Source organism: Phaethon lepturus, unplaced genomic scaffold (genome assembly GCF_000687285.1).
Source record: "Phaethon lepturus isolate BGI_N335 unplaced genomic scaffold, ASM68728v1 scaffold6668, whole genome shotgun sequence".
In the NCBI taxonomy this organism is placed as follows: domain Eukaryota; kingdom Metazoa; phylum Chordata; class Aves; order Phaethontiformes; family Phaethontidae; genus Phaethon; species Phaethon lepturus.
In genome coordinates, this window is record NW_010558177.1 from 3,369 (window position 1) to 19,102 (window position 15,734).

Sequence of the window (15,734 nt, forward strand, 5' to 3'; positions counted from 1 at the left end):
TGCTCAGAGCCCCGTCCAGCCTGACCTGGGATGTTGCCAGGGATGGGGCATTGACCACCTCTCTGGGCAACCTGGGACAGGGGTTCACCACCCTCAGTGTCAAAAATTTCTTCTTTGTATCTAGTCTGGATCTGCCCTCATTTAGTTTAAAACCATCATCCTTTGTTCTATCACAACAGGCCCTGCTAAAAAGTCTGTCCCCATCTTTCTTATCAGCCCCTTTCAGCCCTGGCAGCTGCAGGAAGGTCTCCCCGGAGCTTCTCTGCTCCAGGCTGAGCCCCCCCAGCTCTCCCAGCCTGTCCTCCCAGCAGAGCTGTTCCAGCCCTCGGAGCGTTGCTGGGGCCTCCTCTGGCCCCGCTCCAGCAGGTCCATGTCTCTCCTGTGCCGAGGGCTCCAGAGCTGGACGCGGCACTGCAGGGGGGTCTCCCCAGAGCAGGGCAGAGGGGCAGAATCCCCTCCCTTGACTTGCTGGCCACATGGCTTTGGGCGCAGCCCGGGATATGGTTGGCTTTATGGACTAAACTCCAGCCCTATCACTGATTTCCCCGTGTTTATCGTAGAAGTTACGAATTCTTAGAATTAGAAGTAAATTACTGCTTCATTAGCAGATCCAATTTAAAAGCTTTCATCTGCACCTGTTTGTTTTTTCTCACTCCCCTCTTTGATGGGAATCAGTGGTACTGATTCACATTTTTGTGTCCTGGTCCTCAGAAACTGAAATAAGAAGATAAAAAGTAAGTTTTCCTCCTGTTTCCACCCTGCAAACAGAGCCTCTTAGGTCAGATTTGCTACTGATATGATAACAACAGCCTCGACAACCCACGAAACAACTGGTTTCTTCAAGGCTTTTGTTTGCCTGGTTACATGGGTAACAGGTAAGCAAATGATGAGGGAATGAGAATTGGGAATAAAATACAAAGCCTAATCCACAACAAGCAGCAGGCCTGATTAATGTCAAATTCCCCTCTTGGGGGGGGGAGATTCCTGTGTACCGCCTTGCAAAAGAAAGCAAAGGTTCTCCCCAGCCCACAAATTAAAGCCTGGGGAGGTGGTTTTGAAGCTTAACTAAGGTAAATAATGAAGGCAGCATCCCAGTCCTCATAATCTGAGGCTCTGCCAGCGTCGTGCTGACATCACGGGGAGCAGAGGGAGGCAGGGATCTCATGAGTTGTGTGCAGACGTGTGGGCAAGCTTGGTTTTTGTGATAGGCCTGCAGTATCCTTCCATCCACGGATTAAAAATGGGGAGCTACGTGCTTGCTAGCGCCATGTCCCAGCCCTTGGACAAAGTCTCATTTGCACTGAAAATGTACGCCGATCTGAGGCACCGTATAGAAACGGAGCTGCAGGAAACACGCAGCTCTGGGCTCAGCTCTACCCCATCGTTCACAGCAGATGTGTGTCTAATCTCTTCTTAAAAATCTTCATCGCTGGAGATTTTTATCTGCCTTCTCAGCACCCTCTTCTTGTCCTTATCTGTCCTTACAACTGGAGCATTTGTCCTAAAGTCTAAGCCAAATCTCTCTCCCTGCAGTTTAGGCCCATGAGTCCTTATTCCTTGTGCAGTGAGAAGTTTTTGTGCCACAGCTTTTCCTGAATGAGGAATGGGCTTGGTGTTTGGTTTTTGGTTTGTTTTTTTTTTTTCTCCCAGCTGATGTATGTGGGTTGGTGAAGAGGAGATAAGCCCTCTCCATGCTGGAGAAGTGTTCATCTTTTCTGGGAAAGCTGAGAGGTTTCTGTCCAACCTGTGTGCGCACCCGGTGTTCAACGATTGGGTCGAGTTTGTAGACAGATAAAATGGATAATGCAGCTCCTACTTGCAGCAGTTAAACTATTATTGTTACAGGATGTTGTAATTAAGGAAAACAGGGGTTGGTGCTGGTGAGGTCGGTGAAATTAGTCACTTAAGTAAAGCCAAACACAGGAGATGTCTGGGTTCGCCACCTCGAGTTACCCACGCTTTGCCTTGCAAGTGAACCGTGAACCTTCGGCTAACACCCACCTCCTGATGGCTTGCAGCTCCCTCCTCCAAAGGAGGCTGCAGGTCCAGCAACCTACTGGTCCTCAGTGGGGAAGGATGGGCAAGGAGATAACGGGACACTGGAGAGGAGAAACTCAGTGGTGAACCTGCCCTGCTGCCAAGCAGGAGCTGGGGTGGTTGTTAATCTGCAACACGTGGATTATAACATGGTTGTTGCTGGATACGGGGTTGAAAGCAGGGTGAGATGGGCCATTTGCCATGTTTTTTTGCCAAATGTACCCACTGGATTTCCAGGAGCACACGCATAATCAGTGCAAGGCACAGCTTGGAGATTGTGGGATGGAGAAGATGCTGTTCCTCTGGGGAGCTTGTAAAAATGTTTTTAAATATCAAAGGTTGTTCGCAGACATGTGAAACAGGATAAAGCTGTGAAAAGCTTCATGTTTAGGCCAGCTGCTCTGCACCAGAAATGTTCCAGAGTGGCATTTGCTCGTACACTCATGCCCTACTGCCAGGAGATGTGGAGTTGTCTGTGGTTTGCTGGCTGCAGCCACAGCTGCCTGGCTGCGTGACTGACTGGGGTAAGAAACGCTGATGTTAACAGCTGTGTCTCAACCATCCCAAAAAGTCCAGACCCTGTATTACCTGCATGAAAAAACAGTGCTGTAAAATCTCCCTGGTCTGTATGCAGCGTGTGATGAGCCTCGGCCAAAGCATGCAAATGCAGGTGAGATGATAAATTTAGCCCTGGGCTTGGAGAAGGTCTTTGCCTTTAGCCAGCAAAGTTTCTTACTACCTCAGAGTGGTTTTAGCACAGTTTTCCCTCTGGCTAGCTTACCACAGCTGGCACTGAGCTGCTCTGTTTTATTAGACAGGCCAGTTGGTGCTACAGACAACTTTAAATCATGCTTCAAGCTCAGCCGTTACAACAAAAGCCGTCAGGCTCATTCAGCAGTCTCTCTGGTTATTCTATTTGCCTTGTCTTTATTTTAGGACTCCCTTAATGATGGCTTGTACCAGGCAAAGCGTGGAGGTGATCAAAGCTCTTGTAGAGCATGGAGCCAACCCACTGCTGAAGAACAAGGATGGCTGGAATTGCTTCCACATTGCGAGCCGGGAGGGCCATCCCCAGGTCCTCCGGTACCTGCTGGATGCATCCCCGGGCAGCTGGGACACGGAGAGCATGATAAAGAGAACACCTTTGCACACAGCAGGTAAAAGAGGGTCCTGTTGCCACCAGATGGGTTGGAAGAGGAGCAGGCTGCGGCAGAAAAAGGGCTGTTGTTTCAGTTCACATTTAGTTTGGAGAAGCAAAGCATGACCTATCTTGATACAACAGCACAGGGAAACAATTAAATATTAAGTTATTGAAATTAAATGGAAAGAGGCTAGTCGTGGGCATTAGTGGGAGCTCACCTCTCTGAACTTCAGTCTGCTAACAGTGCTCTGCTGCATCTTTGCAGGGTTTTACCTCAGGACACTCATTTTAGTTGCTTTTGGGTAAATAAACAGTAAGAATTAGGCTTAATATTTCTTAATGATGTGCCAAAGACTGAGCTTGTGAGGGTCCTCAGTTCCCATTTCACTGGATTTTGCCTGTACTCGAAGCATGTTTTTCGTGGTGCGTAGCAGTTATGTTCTCTTGGGAGTGGTGGATCCATCCCAGGAGCACTCACAATCACCCACTGACTTTGGTCGCCTTGGACCAGGGTGTTTGTCTCCATCTCTGCCTCTCTGTGACAGATATGTCCAAGCTCCCACACATTGTAAAACACTTTTCCTTGCTGCCTTATAAAGCTGCGAATTGCATTTGGAAAATGTGCAAGGCTCCAAGCATATCCTGGCATTTTAAAAGTCCTAAAACCAGCAGAGCTTCTGAGAGGCACCTTTTGGGATCTGCCTCTTGATGGACATTTTTACCAGTTTGATTTATAGCCTTGTCAGTTTTTGTAAGGGACGTATCTCTTGAAATGATCCATTTTTGTGCACGTGCTTGCTATGGCAAATCTGAAGAGCCCGTAGGGTCTTTAGGCACGGCCTCTGGAAGAAGCATCGCAGGTTTTGTTACCCTTGCGTTGCTCTCAAGAAGGTAGCACTGAGTGGTGAGAAATCCAGAGTGCCTTTCTGCAAGGGAAAAGGATAGTCTCTGCTGGGAATACACGGGGGCTGTTGTTAGCATTGGAGCCCAGGGTGTCCGATTCCCCTTCTCTGCCCTTTTCTTTGGTTTAAAAGGACACGTAAAGGGAGTGAACTGGTTTGAGGAACCACAGACATCCTCTGTAGACATGGTGGGGAGCAGAAGGACAACAGCTGAAGGGTGTCCCAGAGGCAGTTTGCTTTCTGTGGGGGAGTGATTAATTTTAAAATATAAACAATGCACAAGGTGTGCCTCAGTTAAGTCTTCTGACCCTTAATAAGTTGAATGGCCAAAAATATGTTAATGCAGAGTTAAGTTTGTCCTGCCACATCTCGTTGGCCCTTACAGAGTATCGGGTCTGTTTACCCACAGACCTGAGCAAGCTGGGCAGTACAGATAAAGCATGTGTCTTCCCAGAGCTTAAATCCCCTTAACTCAGCCCTCCAGAGACGCAGTGAGAGCGGACAGTGAAGGGAGAGGTGTGTGACAGCCAGTCGGGGTGATGCTGTGGGGCAGGCTCGGGGCTGGAGGGTGGTCACTGACCTGAATCTGAAACATGCCCCATCACTGAGCGGGGATTAGGCTGTGTGTCCCAGGGCTCGGCAGCGTCTCCACAGGAGAGATGAGCATAGGGAGCCACCGCTCAAAGCTGCAGCTACCTACACTCATTTCCCAAAGAATCTAATAGGGATCGACTCTCCGGAAAGACCCGAGATATCGTGAGGAGACCCCTGCTGTGCTGTAATTAATCTGTTGAGTATGTTGCTCCTTGGCTGTCATTCCCGTTTCTTCTGCAGCCCTCAGGAAGTCACCCGTCCACTGCACTGTGCTCATCAGCAGTGACAGTCCCAGCCCAGGGGCACTGGCTGCGCCTTAGTCCTTGTGCTTGACCTGGGAATGAAAAAAAAGCTGATGAGTTGTTTGATGTTTCAGGCTGGGCAGCGAGGAGCAGGTTGCCTGCATGAGAAATGGCTAATCCTCGTTTATTTGTGCTTTCTCCTGTTCCTGCTCAATCCCATGTCTCGTGTTTCCGTGTCTGGGCTGGCAGGCTGGGCTCGCAGCTCCCTCTCAGCCCTTTGCCCACCGAGAGGTGGATGCTGGGTTGTGATCTGGGGGTTGAGGGTCTGGGGACAGAGTCAGGAGCAGGGTGAGGACTCTCCCGGGGAAAGGGGGTGCTTTTGACCTTCAGAGAGTCACAGAATCTTTGTGTTGGAAGGGACCTTTCAAGGCCGTCTAGTTCAACCCCCCTGCCATAAGCAGGGACATCTTCATCCAGAGCAGGTTGCTCAGAGCCCCGTCCAACCTGACCTGGGATGTTCCCAGGGATGGGGCATCCGCCACCTCTCTGGGCAACCTGGGTCAGCGTTTTGCCACCCTCATTGTCAAAAATTTCTTCCTTCCATCTAGTCTGAATCTGCCCTCTTTTAGTTTAAAACCATCACCCCTTGTCCTATCACTACAGGCCCTGCTAACAGGTCTGTCCCCATGAGCTTAGTCTCCTCCCTGCCTTGTAGCACTTGGGATAGGGGGTACAGACAGTGACGGTGGGATCCAGTGCCCGGTTCTCACTGCTTCCTGGAGGTGTCCCTACCTCTGTCTTGCCTCCTATGTTTGACTTTCCCTGTGGCAAAGCCATCAACCTGTGATTTGGGTTCACTTCTGGTCTTTTTACTGATCCATGTTAGACCCTGGACCACACAGTGGCGGGCAGGAAGGGCTGGAGCAGCTCAAACCACTTTTGCCCCCGGCATAATTTTAACCCAGGACGATGCTGGGGGCTGCTGCTCGGTGGGTGCTGGTGCCAGCATCCCCACGCACACCAGCACATAGCCCACTTACACAGACACAGCTCCTGAGGTGGGGGCATGGGTGAGGGGCTGGAGATGATGCCGGAGCTGCCGGGGGAAATCTTGTCAAGACAAACTGCTGTCTCAATGAGTTTACATCCCAAGGGTGTGGGTATGAGCACATTAACCCGTGACCAGTCCAGCTGGCTTCCTGGCACAGTTATCCCTGGATAGATGATGGGTAATTTTCTCCCCCACACAATTACTTTTGAGTTGATTCCTCAAGCTTTGCTGCTTCATATATCCATAGCCTGAGGCGAGAGAGCGGGGGAGATGCAATTAGAGGAAGTGGAGTGCAACAGTGGATCTGAGCGCTGCAGCTTTCTTCTGTCTCTGTTGCTGTTGAAGGATGTAATCATGTTGCTTGGGGTGTTTGTTCATCACACAGCTTGTTTTTTTTTTAAAGCCTCCATTTCAAAAAATCCTTTTCACAGTGTGGCTCTGCCTGTATTTACATCAGCTCAGGTGAAAGGGTGATAAACGGGCAGGGAGCAGCAGCAAACAGCCAAGATCTGGGAGGATGGGAACCCTTCCTTGGGCTTTCAAAGAGCATCTATTGTGCAGCTGCCGCTGAAGGTTATTGCTGGTAACACATGCTTGTCAGGGGCCCTTCTTTCATCGCACAGAGTAAATAGCCCGATGTAGCAGCTTGGTTTGATTTTTTTTTTTTTCTTTAATGTATTTCATTTGTTTGTCAAAATGACCTGCAGAAAAAAAGCCAGATCAAGGCTGTCCTTACATTGATGTAATATGATAGTTTAAAAAAAAAAAAAAGAGGGATACTATTTCAGTGTGTGATGTTCAGATCCTCCCACACTGTCGTTTTTCCTCTGAGATGCTGTCTGGGTGAGGATGCTTCATTAGGACGATGAGATGGGAGCGATGGGTAGTCTTGAGTGGCTGAGGAGGGGTAGAAATGCCATCCAGCTAATTCACCAGCTCCCTGCTTTGTGTTCATTTTGCTTCTCATAGATTTCACTTCAGGGATTAACAAGTACTTGCAAGAAAAGATCTTTGTGTCAGCTTAATTGCATGTACAGTCTCACGCATGCACTCTGCAGTTAGAAACAAACAGTGCATGCTTTTTCCCTGGTTTATCTGGTGTTTTCCTATAGGATCAGGGGAAGGGAAGTCTTGAGATCTGGAGATAATGTTTTAATTACCAAAAAGAAGTAATAATAAAAAGCTTTGAATTTAAAGCCTCTTGGAACCCCTTCCTGCATCATGAGTAAGCCAGAAGGGTCAGAAACCTGATTATGTTTCAATGTAGGTGGAAAGTGGCACGAAAACATAAATTAACCCTGTGCTTCCTCTCTCTCATAGCAATGCACGGCTGTTTTGACGTTGTGGAGCTGCTCCTGGAGCGGTAAGCAGGCTTCCTCCCAGCACTGCCTCTGCCTCCCCGCTCTCCCCTGCCTCCCATCCACTGCCAGGCTCGCTCCAGCCGCCTGGGCACAACGGGCATTTATGCCGTTCGGGAAGTCCAGCTGCCCTGCATGTGATCCTGAGGCTGTCTCCCTTTCCTCCGGGTTTTTCACGGCCGGTTAGGGGCCTTTGAGACAAGGATGCTCTCCGGGCGGGCTCTGATGGGCTCTGACTTCGCGATGACATAAGCCCCGGTTATATAACTCGGCTCTTTTTCTATGCTGATTCATTCTTGTTGCCTCCGATGTGTCCGAGGCCATACGATAACAACAAAACAAGTTTCTGGCAGCTTGGTTCTGGGCGCAGTTCCTCCAGGCTGAACTCAACTTTCAGGCTTTATTTTCAGGCTGCGACTCCCGGGAGACTGCTGTGAAGTGGATTTAAACCAGCCCGTGCCCAGCCATCCTGACCCTGTTACCTTCCTAACCAGCACTGCCTGCTGCCAGAGCTGGAGCAGTTTTCCCTGGGCATCGCAGCTGCTGCTAGCCGCATCCCGTTAGCTGACTCGTCCCAGCCTTGTTAATTCCTGTCCATGCTTGGCCCAGCATAAATGTAGCCCCGTGATTTGAGCCAGGCTTTCAATTTTAATTCAGTCTTCTCTTATTTCAATGGAGCTTTAACCTGAGTGAGACCTGTGGGCTTTGATTTTGTATGTGGTGTTATTATGTGAAGATATGGTTTTCCTCTCTGCTAGTGCATACCTTACCCCTTCTAGAGATCCTCTGTTTGGGGGGCAAGGGAAAGGTAAGTGATCTGTAGATCTCTGGCTTTCTTGCAGCCTGAGCAAGCTGCACTGGCTAAGTACCAGATCTCTGACCCAAAAAAACCCAGCAGACCGTACCCCAGGCCGTAAAGCACTGAGACAGGTCTACGGACAGGCTTTATATACGCCATATCCGATCCCATCTGCTGATAGTCTCCTGCCCCACCAATGCAAAGCAACTGGTGCAGTAAGGATTTTAGAGCTGCCAACAATTCTGTCCTGGCTTTTGTCTTCCCTCCCAGGTGCCAGTACAAACCTGACAGCAGAGACAAATGTGGAGTCACTCCCTTTATGGATGCTATCCAGAACGGGCATGTCAACATCGCCCGGCTGCTACTGGAAAAACACCAGGTGGGTGCCAAAAACCTCACCTCCCTCCTCCATGACCTGGCGTCAAACTACCAGGACAAGCAATCCACGTGTTCACCGTAACCATATTGTAAAGAACCAAACTCCCAAATTGTAAAGAAGCGAATTGCAAAAGAAGGCAAATTCACCTTGGAGACGAGCAAGATTTTGCCGAGTAAGGCCACCAGGACTCAGCTCATGAGGCAGGGATGTGTCCCCATAGCTGGCGAAGGGAGATGGAGAGACAAGACAGCAGCGGGGGGGACAGGACTTGCCCAGTGCTGCGGGGGCAGCTGTGCCAAAGCCAAATCCGGTACTCGGGAGTGCTGGGGCTCAGCATGGAGGCTGTCATGGCAGCACTGAGGGTGGATAACACGGAGGTGTCTGGCTGCGCCGGCAGCAGCTCATCTCTGGCCTCTCTCTCTTGTGGCAGCTGCTGCTCCTGTGTTGTCTCCCAGTAATCTCCGATTTCCTTGTACAAGGCATAACAGGGATGTCATTAGAGCCAATTGTGTGTAGTAGGAAACAGACCACTGCATTATTTATTGACTGTTGAATTGATGTGAGATGGTTGGAGCCCACCTAACGGCTGATTTGCACAGAGGTGGGGTTGTGCATCCCTTCTGCTCTCCTTTGCCCTCACTTGGCCTCTCCCCTGCGCCAGCTCTCGTGTTCATCGGATGCTGTGCCAAACTGGTGCAGCTCGCTGGCCTGGCAGGAAGCTAGTGTGGCAAAACCAGTGAATCTGTTTGTGCCATGCTGGCATGTTGAATTGGCCAGCTGAGCCCCCAGCATGGCACAGAGTGGACCAGGGAACGTGGTACCATACTTTTCAAGATCACAGGCTTTGGACTTAGCTGTAGTGAGTAGCCTCACCCAGCAAGATGGTTTGATTCCCAGGCTGTGTTTGAGTGCGTAGATACTTGTTGACTTCAGGAGACATTCACGTACTTGTCTTTGATCATCTGGCCCTTACAGGGTGAAACATTTGTGAAGTTTGCTTATGTTTTTAGTCTCACATTTCAGACAATGAAGATGGAATAGTTTATTTAATTTCCTCATTGTGGTGCCCTGGCTTACTGCCATGAAGCAGCACTGGAAACACTAATGGCAGTGTTGCTACCTTCTAGGTTTTATAAAACCATGAGTCAGGGCCACTAGACTTCAAGGGGCGGGATTATATCCTTTAGGATGAGTGCACTGTGTATTACTTCCGTTACCCTTCTTGATTTTACGTCTTTGCGGTTCACATTAGGAGACTCTCAGAAGAGATCTCATGAGGTCATCCGCCCATCTCCCTCCCTCTACCTGTGTCCAGGTTCTTCACCACCAGCACAAAGGTTGGACATGGGTTGTTTCTTGCTGCTTTAAAGAGTTGAAACCCGTCATATGTGTTCCAACTGAAGAGAGAGGGGGCTTGGTGGTTCTCTTCTGGCACTAGTTTTGCTTACCACTTAACAAGCTCAGCAGAGAGCTGGCTCTGGTCTGCAAATCATGGTGCTACCAGCTGTACCAGTCCTGCTGGTGACATCCCATGTGTTCATTGCCATCACCGTGGCTGTGGCAGGCAGACATGATTCTGCTTGGGCTGGTGATCGTCCTTGAAGGTTTGGCCAAGCTGTTCATTGCTTTCCCTTTCCCTCTTCCCCCATTCCAGGCCTGTCCTACAGCTGTGGATGCGCTGGGCGCTCAACCTCTGCACCGGGCAGCTGTCACAGCCCAGGATGAAGCCATCCAGTTCCTCGTCTCTGAGCTGGGTGTTGACGTCAATGAGAGAGTGATGACCCTCCAGCTCACAGCACTGCACTATGCAGCCAAGGTTTGTCCCTGTTCCCAGGCTTCCTCTACAAAGTCTCTGCTAGTTGGTGTGCCACCAGCAGGCATCTAAAACAGGTTGGTTTAGTTGTTCGCCACTGATGGAGGATTTACATTCTTAGCTCATCCTCTGTCACCATCTGTCTGCTCCTGACCAGTCCTATACTGTGTTTAATGGTTTTTAGACTCTCATTAAGGGTGTCCAGCTATCTGCAGAGTGGTGGTGGGTGTCTGAGTTGCTGTTTGACACTCTCCTGCCCACGCCGCTGACTGCGCTGCAGCTTAGTAAACCCTCCTGCCTGGCATGTGGCTGAATGGGATCCTGCGGGAGCAGAGGCGGGTGACGATAGGGCTCAGCTCCCTTGCCACGCATCCAGTTGGCCGTGCTCTGGATAGGGCTTGACCCATGCCTCTAATGAGCATTGCTCTGACAGTCCACTGCCTTTGGACTAAAGTGCAATTCCTGAAGGGAGGCCACCCTGATAAGTTATTGGGAGCTGTAGGTACCAACAGCTCATGAGCTGTGATGGTTCTTCACCAGCGTCTTCTCACTCGCCTGGCAGAGGAGACGTAGATGAAACGCTGCTCAGATTTCTTTTGCTGTCTTTCTTCAGCCCTGGTGGTTTGAGTCCCAGCGGGTCAGTAGCCAGTCTCCATGTTAGCAGCTTGCTGGACAGAAGATGGCTGATGTTTGTCCCAGTAGGCTGGATTCTGGCCTGCCTATGGCCAGACATGAGAAGGGAGAGGTGGAAAGGCAGAGAGAGCTCCCAGGTGATTATCTGTGTCCTTCACACAGGAGCTGTTTTGAATTCCAGGCAGTGAGAGTTGTTTGAGCTTTCTCCTCCTCCCATCTCACGGCCGCGTGGGAAGTGGGGCTTGGTGGGCTGTGGGTCCTGCAACGCTCCCTGGGAGTGCAGAGCAGATCTCAAAAGCCTCACCGCCGAGCAGGATCCCTCCTGCGACCCTGCTGCCTCCCTTCTGCTTGGTGCTGTCGCACCACAGTGTGCAGCATGCTGGCAGGGGAAGGTCCCTGCTCAGATCCCTGCGTGTCAAACCTTTAACATGCAGCACTCGGAGCCTGGTCTAGACTTGTAGTGCGAGCGGAGCAGCATCCCAGCGCCCCACTCCTACAAAAGCATCAATGACACTTGCTGGGAGTGCTGGCAACTGTATTCTCCTCCAGCCCAACCCAGCCATGGCATTTGCTGGCTCCCACAAAGGAGGCCTTTCTCCCAGCTTCCCTTCCTCATGCTCTGGGAAACCATGTTGAAAGCCCTTTTGGTTGCCAAGGGTACGTTTAACAGCAAGGCTATTGGGGAATATAATGTGCCTTGGAGAAGATCCCAGCTCTGTCTTGGCGAGCAGCTGATTGGGGAGCGATTTGATGGGTTTCTCTTCCTTCCCGAGGCTCAGTGTCACTTTATATTTACAGCATCATTTGTTTGGCTGGTGGCTTTGTTGGGTTTTTTTCTTCTTTTCTTATTGCTTTGCATTTATAAATATGTGAAAATCAAATTAGGTTTTCAACTCCATTTGCTGCCGAGGCTGTGGCAGCTAAAGCAGTTCATGGCTTGCTGTCTTTGCTGCTGAGAGGGGGTGTGCGGCAGGGAAACGGGAGCCTTGAGCAGGGGGGACGATGCTACCGGGTCGTACGATAATGGGGTAAAGAGTGGGTGGTAGGGATAAAAATAAGGGCCTTCCATTCTCATGCCGCACGACAAAGACTAATTCCTTGCATTGAAGAAGAAATTACAAAATCGGGCATGTTACTTAAGGAGAGAGGATTTATTTAAGGAGAAGCTTGTGCAGAGAGGAGGGGTGTGGGCACTGTATTGTGTTTTCCCCTGCAGAGTTTAAAATTGACTCCTGGCAGAGGAAAGAGAGAGGACGCTGTGGGTCGTGACGTGTGTAAGCAGAGCGTTCCGCGTCTTCTCGCAGGGCATTACAAATACCGGAGTAATGCTTTAGGAAATGCCGGTGCCTGAGGGTACCTACAGGCAGATGCGCAACAGTCCACATCAGCAACAGGTTATGCTCTCTGAGCTGAAATACACCTCAATAAGAGCAACTCTAGATGCCCGTGGTACTTGAAGTGGATTTAGAGCATAGGAAAACAACGCGGCTTTTTGCTGACATTTAGTCCTTTTAACAGCCAGCTGCCAATTATGAACGGTAAGTCAGGGATCCTACACCTCTGTGGCCAGCTGAAGTTAAAAGCAATTAAATTGAGTTACTTGATTGGAAGCGAGGACTGGAGAGGCAAAGGCAAGATCGGTTGACAAATTAGTGCGCTAATTTGCTATTAAGAAATGTCTTTAGGTTGTGTCACCTAACTGTCAGAGGTCACTTGTGCGTTAACTCCTCCACAGCCACCGGCAAAGGCAAAGCCACACTGGGAGATAATCCTCCAAATCCCTCCCAATTCAAGGTCCCAGCAGTGCAAGGTGGATCTATTGACCACGATCAGGAAGATCGTGTGGGATCTACAGCCGTCTAAAAGCAGATCCACCTGCCTGGATCTGGACTGCATTGTGCGTCCATCGCACCTGCCCTGCCGCGGCACCGCGCTCGGTTTTTGGCTGTACCGCCATCCCCAGAGACAGCTCCGCACTGCAGAGTGATTTTTAATCCCTGTTGGTCTTAATTGAACACTTTTGATTTTAAAACATGGTGTTAAATGTTTGCAGAGGGAATTATGCTCCTGGGATGCCTCTTACTGCCTTTTCAGCCTCTGGGTTGCAGTTGCTGCCGCGGCACACAAGGCTTGCGGACACGCTGACCGAGGGCCGAGCTCTGACTCCTCTCATGGGTAGCTGGTGGAAGGGCTGGAGAAGATGCCTGGTGGCATCTCTGGTGGCCAGTTCCTGCTGGGTAGCAGGAGCGTGTCTGCTGTGCCTGGGCAATCCGTGACTAATGGACCCGATCTGCACTGCCACAGCCAGCCAACCCTGATATCCAGCTGCTGTAAGATCCTCTGGAGCCTGAAGCTGGTAGCCCCAGATTTGACCGTGACAGAGTGGATCTGCATCTCTGCCCTTCCAGGTGCTGTATGCAGTTAGGGACAGATCGCTTGCGGCCTCCTTTCTTTTCAGGCCTGTGTTATTTCTGCCAAATGCAAAGGTGAGAAATTGCGCAGAGCTGATCCTGAATTTCACGTGCTCGCCGCTGCAGGAAGGACACGTGTGCACCATCCAGACGCTGCTGTCCCTCGGCGCCGATGTCCACGCAAAGGATGGGAAAAACCGTTCCGGTAAGGCTGCCGAGCTATTTGTTCACCCTCTGTATGACAGCGAGAGCTTGCTTTAGCAGCAGGCGCGCAGCCTCCAAAGCAGCCTGTGCTGCGTCCGCTCAGCGGAGCGTGCAAGGGGATGCCAGATGCAAGTATGCAAATGGCTCTTGGAGCGGTGCGACGTGTGGGGTTTTTTGCAGCTTTCATTCACTGACTGTCTTCCTGCTGGACTTTCTGATGTCTAATGGCGTGGTTGAGCCTGCGCTGGGGCCTTCCCCATAGGGGAACAGAGATGCTAATTGGTGTTTCTCTTTACCCAGCTGCTTATTTTGCATGAAACTTTCAGGAGCTTAATATCTTTGATACCGCTGCCTCGCCATCAAATTTGGTTGAAATTAGCCAGTTTGAAGTGGTTAGGGTGGGCAAATACGACAACTGCACAAGCTCTTAAGCCTCATCTCTTAGCGAACTGCTTAGGGATGGCGTATGAGCAAATAATGACAGAGAGCTTGGATGTAAATATAGTTGCTATAGTAATGCCAGTGAGGCATCTCTTGCATCAGCATCTCTCTCAAAAAAAGTGTATATATAAATGGTTTCAGTCATTGCCAAAATTGGCAACTTACCCAGTCTTCAGGTTTGCTTAATAACACGCTTCAGCGGCGAGCATGAACAGTCTTGTATCTCTCTCGATCTCTCCCTCCACCCCCTCAGTGAGTAAATTCGAGCTCTGCTGAACTCATCCAACCCTGGGACGTTCGTGGTGGCTCCTTATGCCCATCGGCTGCCCCGTTGCCCAGCTCCTTTGCTGCGTTAGTGTCAGTGCTCCTGGGCCACTTCTCACCCAGACTCCACTCCTGCAAAGTGTCCTGCATGGATTATCCATGGGGATCAGGATACCCTGTGGTCAACATCAGCCTGCGGCAGGACCTAATGATGCTCAGCATAAAAGATACTCACCCCTGTGCAGGATTAGGCCAGGAGATCGAGGCTGGCTCACCCTGTTACACAAGCCAAGTGTAACAGGACCGCTGAACTGTGCTGGAGCCACGCTGGCTCAGCGTGCCGGCTGTCGGAGGGGTCTGCAGGGTGAGCTGGGGCTTGGGCTGGACTTATTTCACCCTCCTCCTGTGGGATGCCTTCTGCTGCACGCAGTGCATGGAAACCTTTCTGATTTACTCCCTGCAAACCTCGTTAGCTTTGGCTCAGCCAGGTTAGTACTGCTTGATGGATTGGAGGGACTAGTAACCTGTGAGGGGAAGACTGGGGTAAGGTGGGCTGGTAGCTTTTCTACCAGCATGGCTGGGTGTGGAAGAGGACGTGTCCCCTGCTTGGGCAGGTTTAGTCGTGCCATCGCTGCCGCAGATGTGCGCGGCTGCGGCAGCTGAGCCCTGCCATGCCGTCACACGGCTGCTTGGCTGCGTGTTGCAACTGGGAAAAGTCATTTTTCATCCTTGGTGTGTTTCTTCTGCTGACTCGGTTTCCTTCCCTGGAAATCCGATGTTCACATCTGAAGCGGGCTGAGGCTGAACCCACCAGGCCATCTCTGCTCCTGTCCCGACATCTTGTCTCCCCCACAGCCCTGCACGCGGCGTGCGCTGGGCAGCAGGCGGATGCCGCACGGATCCTGCTCGGTGCCGGGCTGCAGGATGCCCCGGATGGTACGGGCACGCTGGCGCGGCAGCTCGCGAGGAAGCCAGATGTCATCCAGGTTTTCCAGGAAACGAATGTCAGCGCGTGAGACCAACGGGGAAAAAAAGAAAACGTGTTTCATTTCAGCATGGTACATTAGTTATTGCTTAACAACTATTCAGATTTGGGCAAAAATGATGGGATTTTTGCTCAGAAATTGAGCAGAGAAACCAAGCTTGACACCTGCGAAATATGTTTAAGAGAAAACATATTTTAAATAGGATTATCTCAAAAAGATAGTGGATGTAATGGGTCTGGGCTGTCACATTTCTGTACTGATCCCATCCTTGTAAATTTATGGCTGATCATAGAACCACAGAATAGTTTGGGTTGGGAGGGACCTTTCAAGGCCATCTAGTCCAGCCCCTCTGCAGTGAGCAGGGACATCTTCAACTAGAGCAGGTTGCTGGAGTCCCATCCAACCTGGCCTTGAATGTTTTCAGGGTTGTCCACCTCTCTGGGCAACCTGTGCCAGTGTTTCACCAACTGTTCTTCTTT

General features: G+C 50.6%; 1 protein-coding gene across 1 annotated transcript in view; it reads left to right on the forward strand.

Moving 5' to 3' along the window:
- Nucleotides 1-15,309, forward strand: part of ANKRD16 (ankyrin repeat domain 16) — a 16,215-nt gene extending 906 nt beyond the window's left edge. Inside the window, exons 2-7 of the mRNA XM_010292963.1 lie at nt 2,974-3,194; nt 7,288-7,330; nt 8,395-8,503; nt 10,158-10,319; nt 13,487-13,565; nt 15,125-15,309. Of these exons, the coding sequence (XP_010291265.1) occupies nt 2,974-3,194; nt 7,288-7,330; nt 8,395-8,503; nt 10,158-10,319; nt 13,487-13,565; nt 15,125-15,285 (775 nt within the window). The 3' untranslated portion in view covers nt 15,286-15,309. The remainder of the gene's footprint in view (nt 1-2,973; nt 3,195-7,287; nt 7,331-8,394; nt 8,504-10,157; nt 10,320-13,486; nt 13,566-15,124) is intronic.
- Nucleotides 15,310-15,734: the final 425 nt, after the last annotated feature.